At 28.7% G+C, this 18,607-nt stretch overlaps 1 protein-coding gene across 1 annotated transcript in view; it reads right to left on the reverse strand.

Annotated features, from left to right (window-relative positions):
• Positions 1-15,104, reverse strand: part of LOC122498459 (neuroendocrine convertase 2) — a 38,233-nt gene extending 23,129 nt beyond the window's left edge. The window contains exon 1 of the mRNA XM_043606191.1: positions 14,272-15,104. Coding sequence (XP_043462126.1) covers positions 14,272-14,808 — 537 coding nt within the window. The 5' untranslated portion in view covers positions 14,809-15,104. The remainder of the gene's footprint in view (positions 1-14,271) is intronic.
• Positions 15,105-18,607: the final 3,503 nt, after the last annotated feature.

The following is an 18,607-nucleotide window of genomic DNA, read 5'->3' on the forward strand; positions in this document are numbered from 1 at the left end:
TTATATATATATATATTATTTAGTTTTGCTTTGTTATATTAGATGCACTTTATTTTACGTCTCTTGTAAACTTCCATACATGAAACTGAATCAATAATCTTTGATACATCATACCTCCTATATTACTCTCATAAATAAACCTCTACAATCTAAATATATGGGCAAATCTAAAAAACATGATCACTTCGACAAAAAAAGGTAAAAATTTTTAATTTGTGAGCACTCACGCATTGTTTATATCATTTTATTCATAATTATTCAATAAATCAGAAAATATCAATGTAATTAATATTCATAAATTGCTTCAAAAGTTAGACGGAAAACAAACTTTCGGGTATGCTATATCACAGTTACAAACGACCTGACTTGTGAAATATAAAATAAGAAATAAACAAAATTCAAATTATACTATTTTTTATTATTATTATAAATTTCATTAATTATCATTTATAAAAATTAACTTTAACATTTTCTGCTCCTTGTTTAGTTATTCCATATTATAAGTAACAAAAAATAATCGATTCTCTCATTCTAACCCGTTTGAGGATTTTTAAATCTAGCGAAATTATTAATAAATACATGGCATCAGTAAGTACTAATCAAGGAAAAAATTATTTTTAAATATAATAAAAATGTAAAGGATAATATTAAATTACCTGAAGACATTGCGGTTTCTTTACTTTTGACGTTAATGAATAGGTTACAATTGACAATTAGTATGAACTTCGTCATTTACAAAAAAAACATAAATGTTGGCTAATTTTAAAATCACAGCTTTACACCAACTTCAAAATACATAGGGGAGACCGGGGCTAAACCGGACGAATTTGGTCTTTGACCAAAAAACTCATCCAAAAAAATATTTTTTGCTAAAGAGTAATATACCGTTTTGAAGCTTGTACCTTCACCTACAAATCGCACTTGTTCGATTTTAAAAAACTACACTAGCTTTGGAGATATATTGCTTCAAAGGTGACTACCTCAAAAACGAAAATCCGAAAATTGGTGGGGCTAAACCGGACACGACTAATTAATTAAAGAATGAGACACAAATTTTCGTTTTTTTTTTTGTAGAAAAGTCAAATCAATTCTTCATTTATTTATTTGTAGATAGTTCTGTACAAAGAATATAATATATAATGTAAAATCGGTAATTAATATAATATAAAATGAATTACTGTTTTCAGACTTGTCTGTTTGTAGCAACTCGCTTGCGAATTCGAGTTTTAAAATAAATTCTTTATTTATTTATTTATAAAGTGGTTCTATGCAAAGAATATAATATAAATTAGTTAATTAATATAAAATAAATTAAAGAATTCAAAGATTTGGTTGTTTTTTTATCACGATGTCCGATTCAGCCCCACATCGTCATCTAATAATTAACCTGCAATATATTTTTTCTTCTTAACGTTTTCCATTAAACTTTTTTTCTACTAAACTCAGTACACCTTGGGCTATAAGAAAAATTGCCGTATGATATTTGCACTTTAATTATAACGATAAAAACCCAAAAAAAAAATGAGAAAAAAAATTTTTTACTTTTACCTCGAAAAATGACATTTTCACACATTAACGGCAACTATTATTACAAGAAAAATGACACGTCCCTAAAACCTCATGCAGCATATGCATCACGAAATTGAGCGTTCATGGGTTATTTACACGATTTGAAATTCTTCACGGTTTCGGAAATATTTGACTTGTCCGGTTTAGCCCCGGTCTCCCCTACGTGAAAAACCACACGATGCAGTAAATCACGATTTATATACATTCCTAATGGAGAGTCCACAATATGTGCAAATATGTAGGTAGCAAGTCCAAGTGCAAGTGCGATTCCTATACATTTAGCATTGGTTCGCACTTGCACTTCTTGCCTTTTGCACCTATTGTGGACTCTCCATAATAAAATCTTTTTCAAGCATTTTACAGGTATATGTAAAAATGAGAAATCTATCAGTTACAAAAGAAATTATGTGATTTTGCATTATTGTGCAAGTGCGCCTTCAAATAAGGTGTCATTTAAATAAAGATTACACTCCACCTTTTAGAATATTTTACCATTAAAGGTCAATTTATTTTAAAGGCACACGTTTTGTTAACATACCAAATTGTTAACAATCGTTTGTCAAATATAATGTGTACTTAGAAATTTTTAAAAATTATATGCTTCAAAAACTACATACAAAAAAACTAAAATAATTTATTGTGGTTCAAATTAGAGTCACCCCTTATTAAATACTCACCATTTCGCTATTTTTTGTTGCACATTTTTCTCACTAAGTATATTTGAAATGAATAAATAAGAACCCGTGTGGAAATTTTCTAATGGCCCTTTATTGGTTCTACCTAGATTTTCCCTTTATTAACTTGGTCCTAGCTTATTTATCCTTGTAGGCCCTAGGTTGAAACGTCACGCTCTTCTAGCCTGGTTCTACCTAGAGAATCTAGTTAGGCCCAATAAAAGGAACAGTTTAATTAACTACTTAAAAACAATTATTTATTCTTATTTATTATTATTGAGATTCATTATTTCAACTTTTTTTTACCTACTTTTGTTATCATGTAATTTATAATACTTAATTCCTATATACTAACAGAGAAAAAATCCCTACACGTTGGGAGTTGAACGCACGACCCTAACATTCGTAAACCGATAACCTAACCACTTAACCGCGCTCGCTCGGTACGATGCGTTGCATGATACTTCAGGTTATTCTTGTCATCATAAGTCATATGAACTATTACATTATAAATGCCTCAAAATAATAAAACTGAAGTCAGTAACATTTTCGTTGACGCAAAATGAGAAAAGAATTTTTTTAAAGATCAAGATGCAAATAATTTCTGATAAAAAGAACTTAATTGTTATTTTCATTGCATCCTGCATAGATTTTTAATCCAATCGGGGAGGGAAAGTCAATTATTTAAAAATTGAAGTTTTTATCTCATTTCGTCGACGTAAACGTTGGAAACTTCAGTTTCATTCAACAAAATATGATTTTAACAGAAGTTAACAAATCCGTGAACGGTTTTAAAAATTTAACTTGAAAAATATATTGTAATGAAAATTTTAATTGAGTTAATTAACTGAAGCTCATGAAAGTCAAAGCTCATGAAACTTTAAATAAATCTTTAATGTCAGCAGTTTTTCAATGTTGGGCGCAAAAGTTAACTGAACATTGCATGAAGTAAAATTTTTTTTTAATTTAAATGAATTTTTTCTTTAAAGGAGGAAGTTTAAAGAAAATTTTAAAAAGTTTTGAAAAAATTAAAAAATTAAAGAAAATTGTAAACATTCATGCAATGTTAAGTCAACTTATGAGCCGAACATTGAAAAACTGAAGACATTTAAAGATTTATTTAAACTTTCATAAGCTTCGGAACTAAGGATATGCTGTAAATATACTGGTGGCCAAAGAGAAGTCAACATAACCTTTAAATTCAACTGATAAATTAGTAAATTTGACTATGTCATATTTTTATACAACAGATTGAATCAGTAACTTATATTTTACTAATCGAATCAGTAACTTTTTACTAATTATCAGTAACTCAATTCTGATAATAGCAATTTGTAGAATTCTACTGATAATCTGTCAAATTTTACAAATAAAAAGTTAAAAGTAAACATTTCAGTTTAATATTGTCTCAATCTTGCTATGAGATCAATCAATATTGGCAAACCTTGGCAATTTCCACACGGGAACTAATAATACACAAAATATCAGATTAATATATAAATTGCTTCAAAAGTTATTTTCACTTCAATCTTCCATCTCCTAAAAATCACCGCCTAAATTTTGAGTTTTTCTACACGGAAAGAAAAAGTCCGTCAATCATTAATAGACTAGTATATTACTTTGAGACGGGACACAAAATCATTCAATGGATAACATACTTTGAGTCACAATCAGTGACGAGTTGCTTGCTAAAATTTAGAAAACTGTCATCAATATATAAAACTCGTTCACTAAAATTTAGAAAACTGTCTATTAAATTTTCTATGACTATCAAAAGCATTCAAAAAATTCAACTTCTTTCAGAATTATCCCTAATTTTAGACACTATTTGGTACAGAATGAACACATTTTTTTCGTTGCACAGTTCCAATATTTTATTTACACTCTTAGACGCTTTAGACCAACACATTTTCCAACACATTTTCGCACTTATAATAACTACACGTAGAAACGCACACTTATAACACTTTAAGTTTAGAAGCGAACTGTTCTTATATACCAAATAACAAAATTTTTCACAACTTGTGAGAAATGATTTTGCACTAATAACTACTTTTTAATTAGCGAGAAATATAAAAGAAAATATATTTTCATCGAGGTCAATTTCTAGACGCAATTCAACTGCAAATTATTAGTTAAGTTAAATATTCACATTACACATAATAGTATATAGGGATATGTATAGCAGACAGCAAAAACACATGGACTATAGAGAAACCGGAAGAAATGCGCATCGGTACACTGCGCAACAATGCGCTAGGGAAGAGCGCCGATTTAGAATACGAGTCAACTAACGTTTCACAAACTTTCACTAATGATTCGTAAACATTCAAACAGCCATTGATAACAATTCAGCATTAAATCTAAAACAATTGGTCACATACTGGCATTCTAATCAATCCATGACTCGTTTTCAATCGTTAAGTAAAGTTAAGTAACCATCAACGGAAAAAGTGTCCCGTCTCAAAGTAATATACTAATCCATTAATGGTTGACGGACTTTTTCTTTCCGTGTATTATTCTCTGACTTTTAAGTCGCATAACACATAAATTATTCAATTAACCACTCCAAATTTTTTCTGAGGCATTAAGTAGTGCAGCATGTATTTCATCCAGAAGGAATTAGGTTTGTTGTAGGGCATACGTACATAAAAAAAGCAAAGTCACATAAAAGTTGAATGTTTTTTAGATTTACCCATATGTTTTTTTTCCTTTTAACCTTTTGGTTTTCACAAACGTAGAATTTAACAGCGTAAGAACTTACTCAGAACTCTCGGCCGTCCTGTCGACCAATGGGACGATTGGTTCACGTTCATCGCAGCCTACGGCATGGACATGACGACTCGTAAGCACTGGGAGAATGAAATACGGGAAGCTGATCGAATTCCAGATTTTATCCGTGTTGAAACTTTTCTCCAATGACGAATCCGAGTACTTCACGTGACTGAACTTCCTCGAGCTTCAGATTCCACGCTGATTAAGAGTAAGTCAAATTCAACGACGGCTTCTCAGGGACGACCGCGAGTAATGACCTTGTCTTCTGGTCAAGATAACTGTACCGTCTGTGGTAATAATCACCTCGTTAGCAGCTGTTCAGAATTTAAAAGTCTCGATGCTTCAAAACGTCAAAAAACGGTTACAGAATTACGACTCTGCTTCAATTACCTTCGAACAGGACACCAAGCTCAAAATTGTCGCTCTGTAAATCGATGTCGTCATTGCAAAGGATTGCATTACACTCTGATCCACGGCGCATCTGACTAGCGACTCTTGTATTTGCTATAGTTATCCGAAATCTATCTTTAAAGATTCCTTCATCCCCAGTTTCAAAACAAACGTGGCCTCACCTAAACGGTCTCAGTCTAGCAGATCCAGACTTTAGAGTACCTCGAGAGATCGATATAATTTTGGGTGCCGATATCTACGGCTCGTTAATTCGAGACGGAGTTCGTCGTGGACGTCAAAATGAACCAATTGCTCAACAAACCGTCTTTGGTTGGACAATCCTTGGACCACACTGGACAGCAGAAGCTCCGAACCATGTCGCTTCACCTAATGTCACTGCAATGCGCGTCAAATCTCACGACGACCTTGTCGAGTTGCTGGGACGATTTTGGATTCAGAAAGAGATCGCAGACCCAGTAATCCCGTCGAACGATCATGAGTGAGAACGCTTGTTTTAAACTGAGCATTGCCGTGACGTCGGTGGAAGATATACAGTAAGGCTTCCTCGTCGTTTGACACTCAATTTTTCAATGGGAGAATCGCTAACTACTGCCAAGCGTGTACTTTCTTCCATGTTACTTCGCATGAAAAAAGAACCTCGTCTGTCGACGGAGTACACACAGTTTATGACGGAGTATGAACGACTTGGTCATATGAGACCCATTAGCGATGATGTTGCGATGAGTAGCGAAGCACCTGTCTATTATATCCCGCATCACGCAATTTGGCAAAGTGCTGATGGACGTCCTAAGATAAGGGTGGTCTTTAATGCTTTAAAACCCACATCTAACGGAACCTGCACTAACACTTTGCTACACTCAGGACAGAAATTGCAAAACGAACTAACAACCGTCTTAATGCGATGGCGATTCTTCCCCATTGTCTTTTGCGCCTACATCGAAATGATGTATCGCCAGGTACGGGTACATGAGGCGGACGTTGACCTTCAGCGGATAGTATGGAAACGTCCAGGCGAACAGAAGCTCACACACTTTCAATTGCTCACTCTTACCTATGGTGTTACTTGCTCTCCCTATTTGGCAATCCGAGTGTTGCATCAATTTGCAGATGACGCAGGAGATCGTTTTCCGGTGGCAGCCAAGATCATACGAGACAACACTTACGTTGACGATTTTCTAGCAGGAGCTGACAACGAAGAAGAAGCGCTGGAGTGTCGTGATCAACTGATTGCGATAATGAACTCTGGAGGATTTCACTTAAAGAAATGGATATCGAACTCTCCGTCCCTGCTAGATACGATTCCCAGTAGTCACCGATTACGTCCCAGCTGGCGCCAAATCGAGATGGACGGACCCGTTGAAGCGTTGGGAATTTCATGGGATCCGATCAGCGACGAATTTCGTTTAAAACCCCTCGACATTACGCGTACTAATACACCGACTAAGAGAAGCATCCTTGGAACAGTAACTCGTTTATTTGATCCTGTCGGATGGGTGGCTCCTATAATTATTGTTGCGAAGGTCCTAATGCAAGACTTGTGGCGAAACCAACTTGACTGAGACGATCACCTGCCGGCAACACTAACCTACAGATGGCTTGCCTTTATCGATCACTTGCCACTTTTCTCAATAATACGATGTCCACGCTGGATCGGGACTCATCCTGATGATTTAATTGAACTCCATGGCTTTGGCGATGCAAGCGCCATTGCGTATGCTACAGTGGTGTTCTTACGGATTCGAAAATCAAATGGAACATTTCTATCCAGAATCGTTGCCTCAAAAACATTATATGAACAATTATTTTTTGTTCATATAATGACACTTTTCATACAACTATTTAACCACTATTTTTATAAATCAGTTACTAATCACATTTATTTCGTTAGAAAAATTATACTAATTTATTTTGTGTAAAAAAAATATTTAATTGGAGATTTTAATTGGCAATTTATTTTGTTAAAAAATTAATTTGATGGCTAAAAAAAATTAAAGACGATAAAATTATCGAAAAGGAAAGGCAATTAAAAATTGAAATCCCAGGGCTCGAACTAGGTCCGTAAATCCCGTAAAAATCCATGAACTCCGTAATGTGATTCAAAAAGGATGAAAAGTTGGTAAATTGTACAATATAATTTGGATAATTTTAGAGGAATTACAAATGATTCCAGAAATTCAATTATTTTTAAAAGTAATACAATGATATTCAAAAATTTTTAAAAATTCTCATCAAAATTTTAATTATTTTTAGAAATAATTAAATTTTTCTCCGAAATTCAATTATTTTCAAAAATTGGTCTTAACTCAATGATTTTCAATATCTACTATTTCCATAAAATTTTTCAAGAAAATTCAATTATTTAAAAAAAATTTAATAAAATTCTACACAAACTTCTAATTATTTTTAAAAAATAATAAAAATTTCACATAGGAATTTCATTTTTTGCAAATTTTTTTATAAACTTCGCAATCATTCAATTATTTTCATAAATAATAAAATTTTTACGGGGATTCAATTATTTTCGTAAATAATAAAATTCTTTTTTGGAAATTCAATTATATTTTCATAAATAATAAAACTGATTGCAGAATTTCAATTATTTTTAATACAATTTTAATCGAACTCCTCGAAAAAATTCTTCAAAATTTTATTAAAATTCGTCAAAAGAATTCAGTTATTTAAAAATTTATAGATAAAATCCTTTATGAGAATTTAATTTTAAGAAACATTCAATTATTTAATAAATTGTTATTTTTGTATTTAAATAATTGAATTCTAGTAGAATTTTCTCATAAACATTGATTTAAAAATGGATTTCAGTTAAAATTTTAGATTATAATTGAATTTTAAAAGCATTAAAGCATAAATTCTTAGAAGTAATTGAATTTTGAAAAGGTTTCAGATTAAAATCTTTGAAAATTTAAATTTTTCATATTTTTAACTAACAATTCTGTAAAATTAATTTGTTTAAGAAACTTTAATTGCGGATTTTTTTTTTTGAAATCATTTAAAGTTTTCACTTTCTAATCTATATTTAATTGAAAAATTTACGAATAATTGAAATTATGTAAAATTGAATTGTAAAAAAATGAATTTCAATATTCTTAAAGAACTTTTTCAAAAATTATTATAAATAATGGATTTATAGAAAATGTTTAGTTAAAAACACGAAACAAATTCAATTTTATAAAAGTTACAAATTATTGCAAAAATTCAATTATTTTCAAGAGTAATAATATTCATCGCAAAAATTAAATATTGTTGAAAAGTAATAAAATTCTTCTTAGGATTTATTTTTGTATTTAAATAATTGAATTCTAGTAGAATTGTCTAATAAAAATTTGTTTAAAAATTAATTTCAGTTAAAATTTTAAATAATAATTGAATATTAAAAGCAATATGTCGTGAATTTTTCAAAATAATTGAATTTTGAAATTAATTTTTTTTGGAAAAGTTTAATTGAATTTTCAAATCAACTTTTTTAAAAAAGTTTAATTGAATTTTTTTAATATTATTGTAAGTTTTTATTTTCTAATATTTATTTTATTGAAGAATTTACGAATATAATTGAAATTTTGTTAAATTGAATATTGTAAACAAATGAATTTAAAAAATTGTCAAAGAACTTTTTCGAAAATTATTAAAAATAATCCATTTAAAGAAGAATTTTAGTTAAAGATTCTTGTAAATGATTTTATCACTCGGTCATCTTTAATTATTATAAAACATGAAGAAATTGATCACTCCGTCGAAGACTCGGAGTTATCGATATCTTTATGTTTTATAGTTATGAAAAATTTAATTTATAGTTTTAAGTAAAATGTTCTCTTAATTTTTCATTTTGGTCCGTAAAGTCCGTATTTTTAAATACTTTCACTGGTTTGAGTCCTGAAATCCGTTTAATATTAATTGCGAAACTCTCTAAATTTGATTAGAAATAATTATATAGAATTACGAATAATGACGAACATTTTGAGATTCAATATGGAGAGTCACCGCTTGGCGGCAGTTCAGATGATAAAATCAGATTTCACGCCATCTGGTGATGACCTTCGGCATTCTCAAGTGAAGAAATTAAACCATCCGTTATTTTATCCCTCAAAAACTATTTTATAATTGAAAAAATTTGGAAATAATCTCAAAAATAATTTCAATTGTGTTTTTAGTGCACAAATAACGCTCTTTATTCAAACAAAATACGCTCGTTATTTGTAGTGAATAAACAATTTGCGACTATTTGCAACTATTGCGAACATATTATGATACTTTTGATACTTTTTTTTTAATTCTAAATTCAATCCGAGGCCTAAATATAATATAATATAATAATTATAGCAATAATATAAAATATTATTATTATTATTTTTATTTTTATTGCTACTATTATACAATTATTTTCTTTATTTTTTTTCATCATGGGGGAGAAGAGACAAATGCTTTTGACGCATTATTGTTATTGTTTTTAGAATTTTTATAAGTATTGTTGTAATTTTTTTGTATACTGCAAGGGTAGTTACATAACCTTTACAAATGAATAACTTCAATTGTAAAGAATTGTAAAAACATTAAAACCTTTTATGGAGTATATTATTATTATTATTATTATTATTATTATTATTATTATTATTATTATTATTATTATTATTATTATTATTATTATTATCGATAAAGTCATTAATATTATTATTATTATTGTTAATATTAGTATTATTATTAATAATTATTAGTATTATTGTTATTATTAATATATTACTAACATGGATTTTGTTTATTTATTGATTTATTTCCTACTGTGATTATTGTTGTATTATATGAGTATTATTTTTTGTGTACTATATTCTTCTGTTCCACATTTATTTGCTGACATGTCATACATGACAGTGCATTAAAATGTATTGTGCTATTCGGAATGATGTAGTATTCAACAAGTATTTTTTTTCATTTTTTGATCCACTTTATACACACTTGTCCTTATAAACTTCATTTCCTCATTCAAGGACAGTGTCAACATCCCTTGTCGTTCATTCTTATGGATTCTTTTATACATTTTAGTGCTACTACTCTTCTAGAACGTCATTTCATCTATACAATAATCTATCAAATTATTTTCAAAGTTTACTCTTGCATTTTTACAGTCTATATTATAGATAAAACTGTAAAGTTTAAGAAAAATTTAAAGGAATCGAATAAATTGAATAAGGGGAAGTATTTGTAAAATGATAAAAGTGGGTAAAATGGGAAAATTAAAAAGTAAGTGCGATAAGGGAATATGAAAAATGTTTTATTCGTAAATTTTGAATTTTTATTAGATGAGAAAAGTTATTTTTGGGTATTCAAAGTTACGTGATTTTTAATTTTTTTACATTGAAATTTCGAACATGGTTCGGCTATAATTTTTGGATTTTAAAAGTTGAGACATATGGTTGTTAATTACCTAGTTTTGTATTTTAAACGTTGAAACATGGTTGGTGATTATTTTTGTATTTTAAAAGTTAAAACATGGTTGCTTATTATTTTTATACATTAATTGAAACTTAAAACACGGTTTCGAATTATTTTTATACATTAAAACTTAAGACACGGATAAAAATTATTTTGACATATTTTTAAGTAAACAAACTTGCAATCATTTTTATGTTTTGAAAGTTAAAATCATTCCTTCTCTTTATTTAAACATTGAAATTAAAAATATAGTTTTTTTCCAAAATCTTAAAATTTAAAAATCAATTTTTAAAATATTTAATTTATCTTTTAATTTTAATCTTTGAATTTTAATTCATCTTTTAATGGTAATATTTTTTTATCTCTTTTCATTGTGTTGGGTCCATTTTTTCTCAACTGCCCACATCAATTTTAGTCCTTTTTAAGTAAGCATCCATTTGGAATTTATATTATCGTAGCTTCTTGATCATTTTTCATTCCCTTAGTTATCCATTATTGTCCTGTAAGATTCGCATTCATTTTTTTCTATTAAATTATTCCAAATCATATACTTTTTTTATCATATATTTTTCTTTTTATTTAATCGCATTATATAAGATTTTCTTTACTAGCATTTTTTATTTTCTTTCCTCTCGAATTTTTTTCTAAATAGTTCGTATCGTTTATTTTTAATTTCTATTTAAATAGCAAATTTCGTTTTTTAAACATTTTCATTTATCTTCGTTAAAAATTCAGATTCTTTTTTTCTCTGACGTCAGTTTTTAATTATTACTTTGTACCTTCATTATAATATATAGAATAAAAAAGAGTAAGAAAAAGTCGATTAAAGGTTTGTAATTAAAAATCCTGAAGAATAAATTTGTAAAAAGAATTTAATTTCTTTTTTAAAGTATGTTATTTTCAATTATTTTTAATAAATAAGTGAATAGAATAAAAGAATAAATGTAAATAAATATAAAATTCAACATTTTTTGAAAAATGGAATAAAAATGTACTGTTTATGCTCTAAAGTATGATGTTCATTAAAAAAAGGAAAATCACATAGAAGATGGGTAGCAAATGAAAGAAGAAAAAACACTCTCGGCCATTGATCAAGTTCCGAAGAATAATTACCTCTTTAATAATAAATAATAATGGAAAAAGGAAATTAAAAAAAAACCGGGCGGCGGTTGTCATATCTCGTAACGTCATCGACCTTCGACCTATCGGATAAATTTCTTTTTTCGAAAAAAACAGAAAGCAAAAAAAAAAAATGGAACAGAAAACAAAAGAAAAAGAAGGTATTAAAATTAAAACAAATGGAAATATTTGTTCAAATCTTCTGTTTGTAGTAGAAGAAAGAAAAGAAAATATTTTTCTTGTAACAATGTTTATTTTCAATTTCTATGATTCGAGAATTTTCCCTTTAGAAAAATTGATAAAAATTGTATACGCGACAGTAACAATAGAAAAATATAAACAAAAAAAAAAAGTTGTGCATAAATGCAAACGGAAAATTATAAAAGAAATTATCAAATATCAACTGAAAGAAGAAAATAATTAACAAGAGTGAAAATAAATAGCGAAAAGTGTCAATAAAAGAACAAAGATGACAGAAAATTATACAAAAAAAAATATTCAAGTTAAGTGAAGTTTAAAAATAATTGAAGTTATGAATAAGAAAACAACATATAAGATGGAAAGCAAAAGTGAAGAAAGACAACAAAGTTAAATGATTTCTTCTTTTATTACTTGTTATTTTCTTTATAGAAGAAATAAAGATAGAAATTGAAGAGAAAGAAAGAGAAAAACAAAAAGGAAAAGAATAAAGATTATAGACTATAATTGAATAAATAAATAATTAATTGAGAAGAAAAAAAATCAAAGAAGAAACAAATAAAAAATAAAGAAATGGAAAAATTAAAAAAAGAAGAGGAAAAATAAAGAAGGGGAAAAGAAGGAAACAAATGAAGAAGAGGAAAATTGAAGATAAATATTAAAGAAAAAAAAATTATGAAGGAAAAAAAAAGATTAGAAAAAAGTTACGAATAAAAAAGAAACAAAGAAAAATAAAAAGGAAAAATTAGAAAAGAGAAAAATAACGAAAAAAAGGAGAGGGAAAATTAAAAAATTGACAAAAAATATGGAATTAAAAAAATAAAGGGAAGGAAAAAGGTAAAAAAGAAGATATGAAGAAGAAAAAAAAATTAAAAACAGAAAATATAAGGAACAGATGAAATTAAAAAGAAGAAAAATTAAGGAACGAAGAAATAAAGAAGAAGAAAGAATAAAGAAGAAAAATATTAAAGAGGAAAAATAAAGAAGATTATGAAGTATAGATAAAAAGAAGAATAAAGAAGGGAAATTAGTAAAAAAGAAAAAATAAAGAAGTAAGAAAGAAAAAATAAAGAAGAAAAAAATGTAGAAAAGAGAAAAATAAAGAAGAAAAAAATAAGAACAGAAATAATTATAATAAAGAACAAATGAAATTAAAAAGAAGAAAAATTAAGAAACGAAGAAATAAAGAAGAGATGAAATTAAGAAGAGAACAAATAAAAAAGAAAAATATTAATGAGGTAAAAAAGTAAAGAAGTGAAGAAATAAAAAAAGAAACAAAGAAAATAAAGAAGAAAAAAATTTAAGATACGAAGAAATACAGAAGGGAAAAAAAGAGGAGGCAAAGATTGAATGATGAAAATTTTTAATATGTAAAAGGATGAAGAATATAAAAAAAAGAAGAGGTGAAATTAAGAAGAGAAGAAATAAAGAAGAAAAATTAAAGAAGCGAAGAAATATAAAGATAATAAAAAATAAAGAAACAAAGAAATATAAAAAAGTGAAAAAATTAAAAAAACGAAGAAGTGAAGAGAAATAATTAAGAAATGAAGAAATAAAGAAGAGAAACAGTAAAGAGGTGATGAAAGAAGAGTGAGAAGAAATTAAATAAGCGAAAGAAAAAAAGAAGATAACAAAAATAAAGAAGAGATGAACTTAAGAAGTGAAGATACAAAGAAGCAAAGCAAAATGAAGGAGGAAAAATATAAAGAAGCGGAGAAATAAAGAAAAGGAAAAAAATCATTACCAAGTAAAACCTATAGTGAAAATTCATGACCTGAGAAACATTTTCTATTGACGAAAAATAAAAAATTGTATCCCAAGATTAGTGATGGTGAATGTTTGTTGAAGTATAGAAAAGTAAAGGCTAGAATTTTTCTAAAGGAATAGAAAATTTATTTGTATATTATATTTAAAATAAAATACATAAAATTTTGAAACAAACGAAAAAATTTTATGATACATCATAACGTAATTGTGATAAAAAATATGTTTCCAAACATCTAAAAAAGAAAAAAAAATTGTCAAAAGTTCAAGTCCTCTTCGCCAGGGAAAAGAAAAGCCATTCATTTTCTTTTCTACTCACCGGTCCCAGATTGACGAAACCGTTTCGGGCAGCGACAAAATCGGCTACGTGTCGTTCGGCCGGTTCGCGCATTTTCACCAGGAAGGTATTGGTGAAGACCTCGGCCTTGACGCGATCACATAATGTTACGATAATAATGATAAGAGCAAGTCCAAGGAGCCGAAACGGCCGTTTATGGCCCATCGTTATTGATGGTAATTTAATGTATTTATTTTCATTGATATTAAAATGATGAAAATTGTGCTGATGACGTAAATTATTGATAATATGTCCCGCACAGCTGGCCACTTTTTTGTTGCGACGATTACAGCTGGTTAAGGTGGTAGAAGTGTTTCTTGTTGTTGTTGTTTTACTTGTGGCAGAAGTTTCAGAGGTCAGCAGTAAATTGTTGGTGGTGTTGGTATTATTTGTGATTGTAGTTGTTGTGGTGGTAGTAGTGAGGGCACAATTCGTGAGGGGGGCGCTGCTACTGCTTTGGTTGTTCTTGTTGTATGGGGTTGTTCGCGTGATAGCAGAAAGGACACGTGCATTACCCATGCTCGCCCGAAATCGACTGCGACAATGCCAATCACACTGGTTGGAGCTGCAGTCTTACCAAACGTGAAGATCGAAGGCCTCCCCCCGAGAAAGGAAAGCGAGAGTGAGAGAGAGAGAGGGAGAGCGAAAGAGAGGAGAGGAAGCGAGCGCCAAAGGGCTGTCTTTGCTGAAGCTCACGCGCCCCCCAATGACGGCGCGAAACGATTTTTATCCCGCGTTGCGCACTTGGATCCCCTTCCCTCCCGCTACGTCACTTCCATCTTTTACATACATTGCTGGACAACGTGTTTAACAATGTCTTCTTTTTTTCCCATTTTCCATTTCCTTCAGTTTCATTTTTTCTATTTCCATTTTCTTCATTTCCATTTTTTTTATTTTCCATTTCCTTCATTTTCATTTTTCCATTTTTTTCAATTCCATTTTTTCTATTCTCATTTTTCAATTTTTTCTATTTTCCACTTTTTCCATTTCCTTAATTTCCATTTTTTCTATTTCCTTCATTTTCATTTTTTCCTTTTCTTCATTTCCATTTTTTCCATTACCTTCATTTTCATTTTTCCATTTCCTTCACTTTCATTTTTCTATTTTCTTCATTTTCATTGTCACTATTTTCTTCTTTTCCATTTTCTTTATGGTTCACTTTACCCACTCTTCCCTATTTTTTCTTATTCTCAATTAAATTGGTTTTTTCGTCTTCAGATTACAATTTCGCAAGCAATGATTTTTTTCAATATCGTGGTCAGGAAATTTGATGTAAGGGCTCCTGAGAACTATTCGTACGGCACTGGTTAGTTGAAATGTCATTGGTCCAAAGGATTCTGCACTCGAAGGAACATTGAGGTTAGTATTTTGTGTACCAGATACCACTAATATGTAATTCATTGCTTGCAGGTTGGAGAGGCAATAAGGTTTTTTGAATTTCGTTTGTAATTTATTGAAAGCAAAGAAAGTATTTGCAAAAGCGGACTCTGCACTCATTACTGCTGTGACATTTCACAACAATTATAATTTCGCCCTTCCTGCGAACGAATAAACCACCGTCCGACAAAATTAAACTTTTTTTTGCACCTATGAACGAACCAAGGATTTTCGAAAACTAGAGCTAAAAAAAAGATACCCGTGTCTGTCCGCTTTTTGAGACCAAGTCGTTTACGGTTTTCAGGGGTAAAAACCACCCTTTAATAAAAGGTAACCAATTGTATTGCAAAAAATCTAGAAAAATGGGAAATTTTTATTTAAAAATTGTTTAAAATTATTGGGACTATTAAACATACCCTTACTAATATTTCAGGTCCAACCGTCATGTCAACCCCAAAACTACCCCTATTTTGACTTATTTTAAGAAACTACCAATAAAACTAAACATTTTTGGATTTTTTTAAAAGTTAATCGTTGATTAATTGTAATATCATACTTTACAGCCTACAATTTTCAATTTTTCACTCCAACCTTTATCTCTAACTTACCCCTAAGCTAAATCAATATATTGAATACTGCCCTATAATTTTTGGAATTTTATAAAACTTCGTATTTAAAAATAAATATTATCAAATATTATTAATATTAAATTAAATATTAATTATTATTATTATAATAATTATTATTATTCTTATATTAAATATTATTATTATTATTATTAAATATTATTTTTAAAACTTCGTTTTTGGGGTCGCTAATTACAAATCTGAAGTCAGTTTTTAGAAATCCAAAATGGCGGACAAATTAAAAAAATCATACAATCTTTATAAAATTTAATAACCACGGTAGTTCGGACTTGCAAAATATTAATTTGAAGTTAGTTGTGTGAAATTAAAAATTTTTGACAAATAAAAAAAATTTAGTCTTTTATGAAATTGAAATTTATAATATACCGAAAATTTTATTATTTTATTTTAAAAATCGTTAACGCGTAAATCTTGTGCTGGGGTATTAATTTACCTGAAAATTATATTATGGAAAGAAAACAACCGCGGTTTGGCATTAAAGATCAGCAAATTTATATTCCGCAAGTCCGAAATACCGTGGTTATTAAATTTTATAAAGATTGTATGATTTTTTTAATTTGTCCGCCATTTTGGATTTCTAAAAACTGACTTCAGATTTGTAATTAGCGACCCCAAAAACCCTTAAATACGAAGTTTTATAAAATTCCAAAAATTATAGGGCAGTATTCAATATATTGATTTAGCTTAGGGGTAGGTTTTGAGATAAGGGATGGGGTGAAAAATTGAAAATAGTAGGCTGTAAAATGATACTACAATTAATCAACGATTAATTTTAAAAAAAAATCCAAAATTTTTTAGTTTTATATAGTTTCTAGTTTTATATTTTCGTGATCAAGGAATTTTGTCCAAGGGCTCCCGAGAACGATTCGTACAGCACTGGTTGATTGAAATGCCATTGGTCCACAGCTTTGACAGGATTTCTGCACTGGAAAGAGGTTTGTATTTCGTACCACTAATGTAATTCATTGCAGGTTAGAGAAACAATAAGGTTTTTTGAATTTCGTTTGTAATTTATTGAAATCAAAGAAATTATTCGCAAAAGCGGATTCTGCACTCATCGCCTGTTGTGACATTTCACAACAATTATAATTTCGCCCTATTTTCTTGCGAACGAAAAAACAATTCACGTGCGCGAAATTTCTTTTTCTCTTACTTGGTTTCCTTGGTTTTTTTTGTCTTTTTTTCGCGACAGCATTCGAAAAAATGTGACAATATTTTCCACTCTATTTCCAAATATACAAATTTTTCGTTTACTCTTTTCTTCCCCGTTTTTTCTTTGAACATTAAATTTGCCAATTTTAAGGTTATGTTTGTTTTCTTAAATCTTTCCCAATTTTCTAAAAATTGAGTCCATGGAAGTTTTATTCTAATTTATTTAAATTACATGATATAATCATTTCGATTCGAGGATCTTTGAAAGATATATTTCTCGAAGAATAAAAAACAATCCCCAACTTGGAAAATTATTATAATAAGTAAAAATAAAAAGCTGTCATTTGCAGAAGACAATGGAATATACACACAAAAAAGTATATCTCTATGTAGAAGAAAAATAAATGAATATTGACCTTCCTTCCCACGTACAAAAAAACCTATTCACGTGGAATTTTCTTTTTTTTACACATTTATTTCTCACGTGAAAATTAACGACATAATTTCATACCAAATGGAAAATTACTTCAGTGATTATTATTTTTATACCTCTCTTTGATATATACTAAGAAATTAAACAAAATCACCAAATAAATAAAGTTTGCTCTTTTCTTTTCTCTATAATTTAATACACTCATCCTAAATTTTCTTCTTTTATCCTCTCGTTATTCATTATTTAATGTTCCCCTTTTTTGAAAGTCTAACATTTAAACAATAGAATTTAATTTTTTTTTATTAAATTATTTTATATATAAAGTTTTAAATTTTGATTATATATTGTAAAATAATTACGAATTAATATACGAGTTTAAAAAAATTTGTATATACTTTTATGTACGGTTAATAGACGGAAAATATTTAAATTAATGTTTAAATATTATTATTTAAATCAGCCGGTTTTCTGTGAAATGAACTCTACACGGCAAAAATTACAGGTTATGTTTAGAAAAACTTTTGCTTCTTTAAAAATTTCTTTTTAATCATCTGAAGTGAAAAACAATTTCAATTGACTATTTTCTATACTAAATAGTAAATAAATATTGTTTCTGACTTCAGACAATTAAAAGTGAAAGTTAAATCAAGAAAAATAATTTCTAAACATAACCTAGAAGTTTTTGCCGCGTAAGGTCTCTTTTGCTGAA

Source organism: Leptopilina heterotoma, unplaced genomic scaffold (genome assembly GCF_015476425.1).
Source record: "Leptopilina heterotoma isolate Lh14 unplaced genomic scaffold, ASM1547642v1 Lhet_15, whole genome shotgun sequence".
In the NCBI taxonomy this organism is placed as follows: Eukaryota; Metazoa; Arthropoda; class Insecta; order Hymenoptera; family Figitidae; genus Leptopilina; species Leptopilina heterotoma.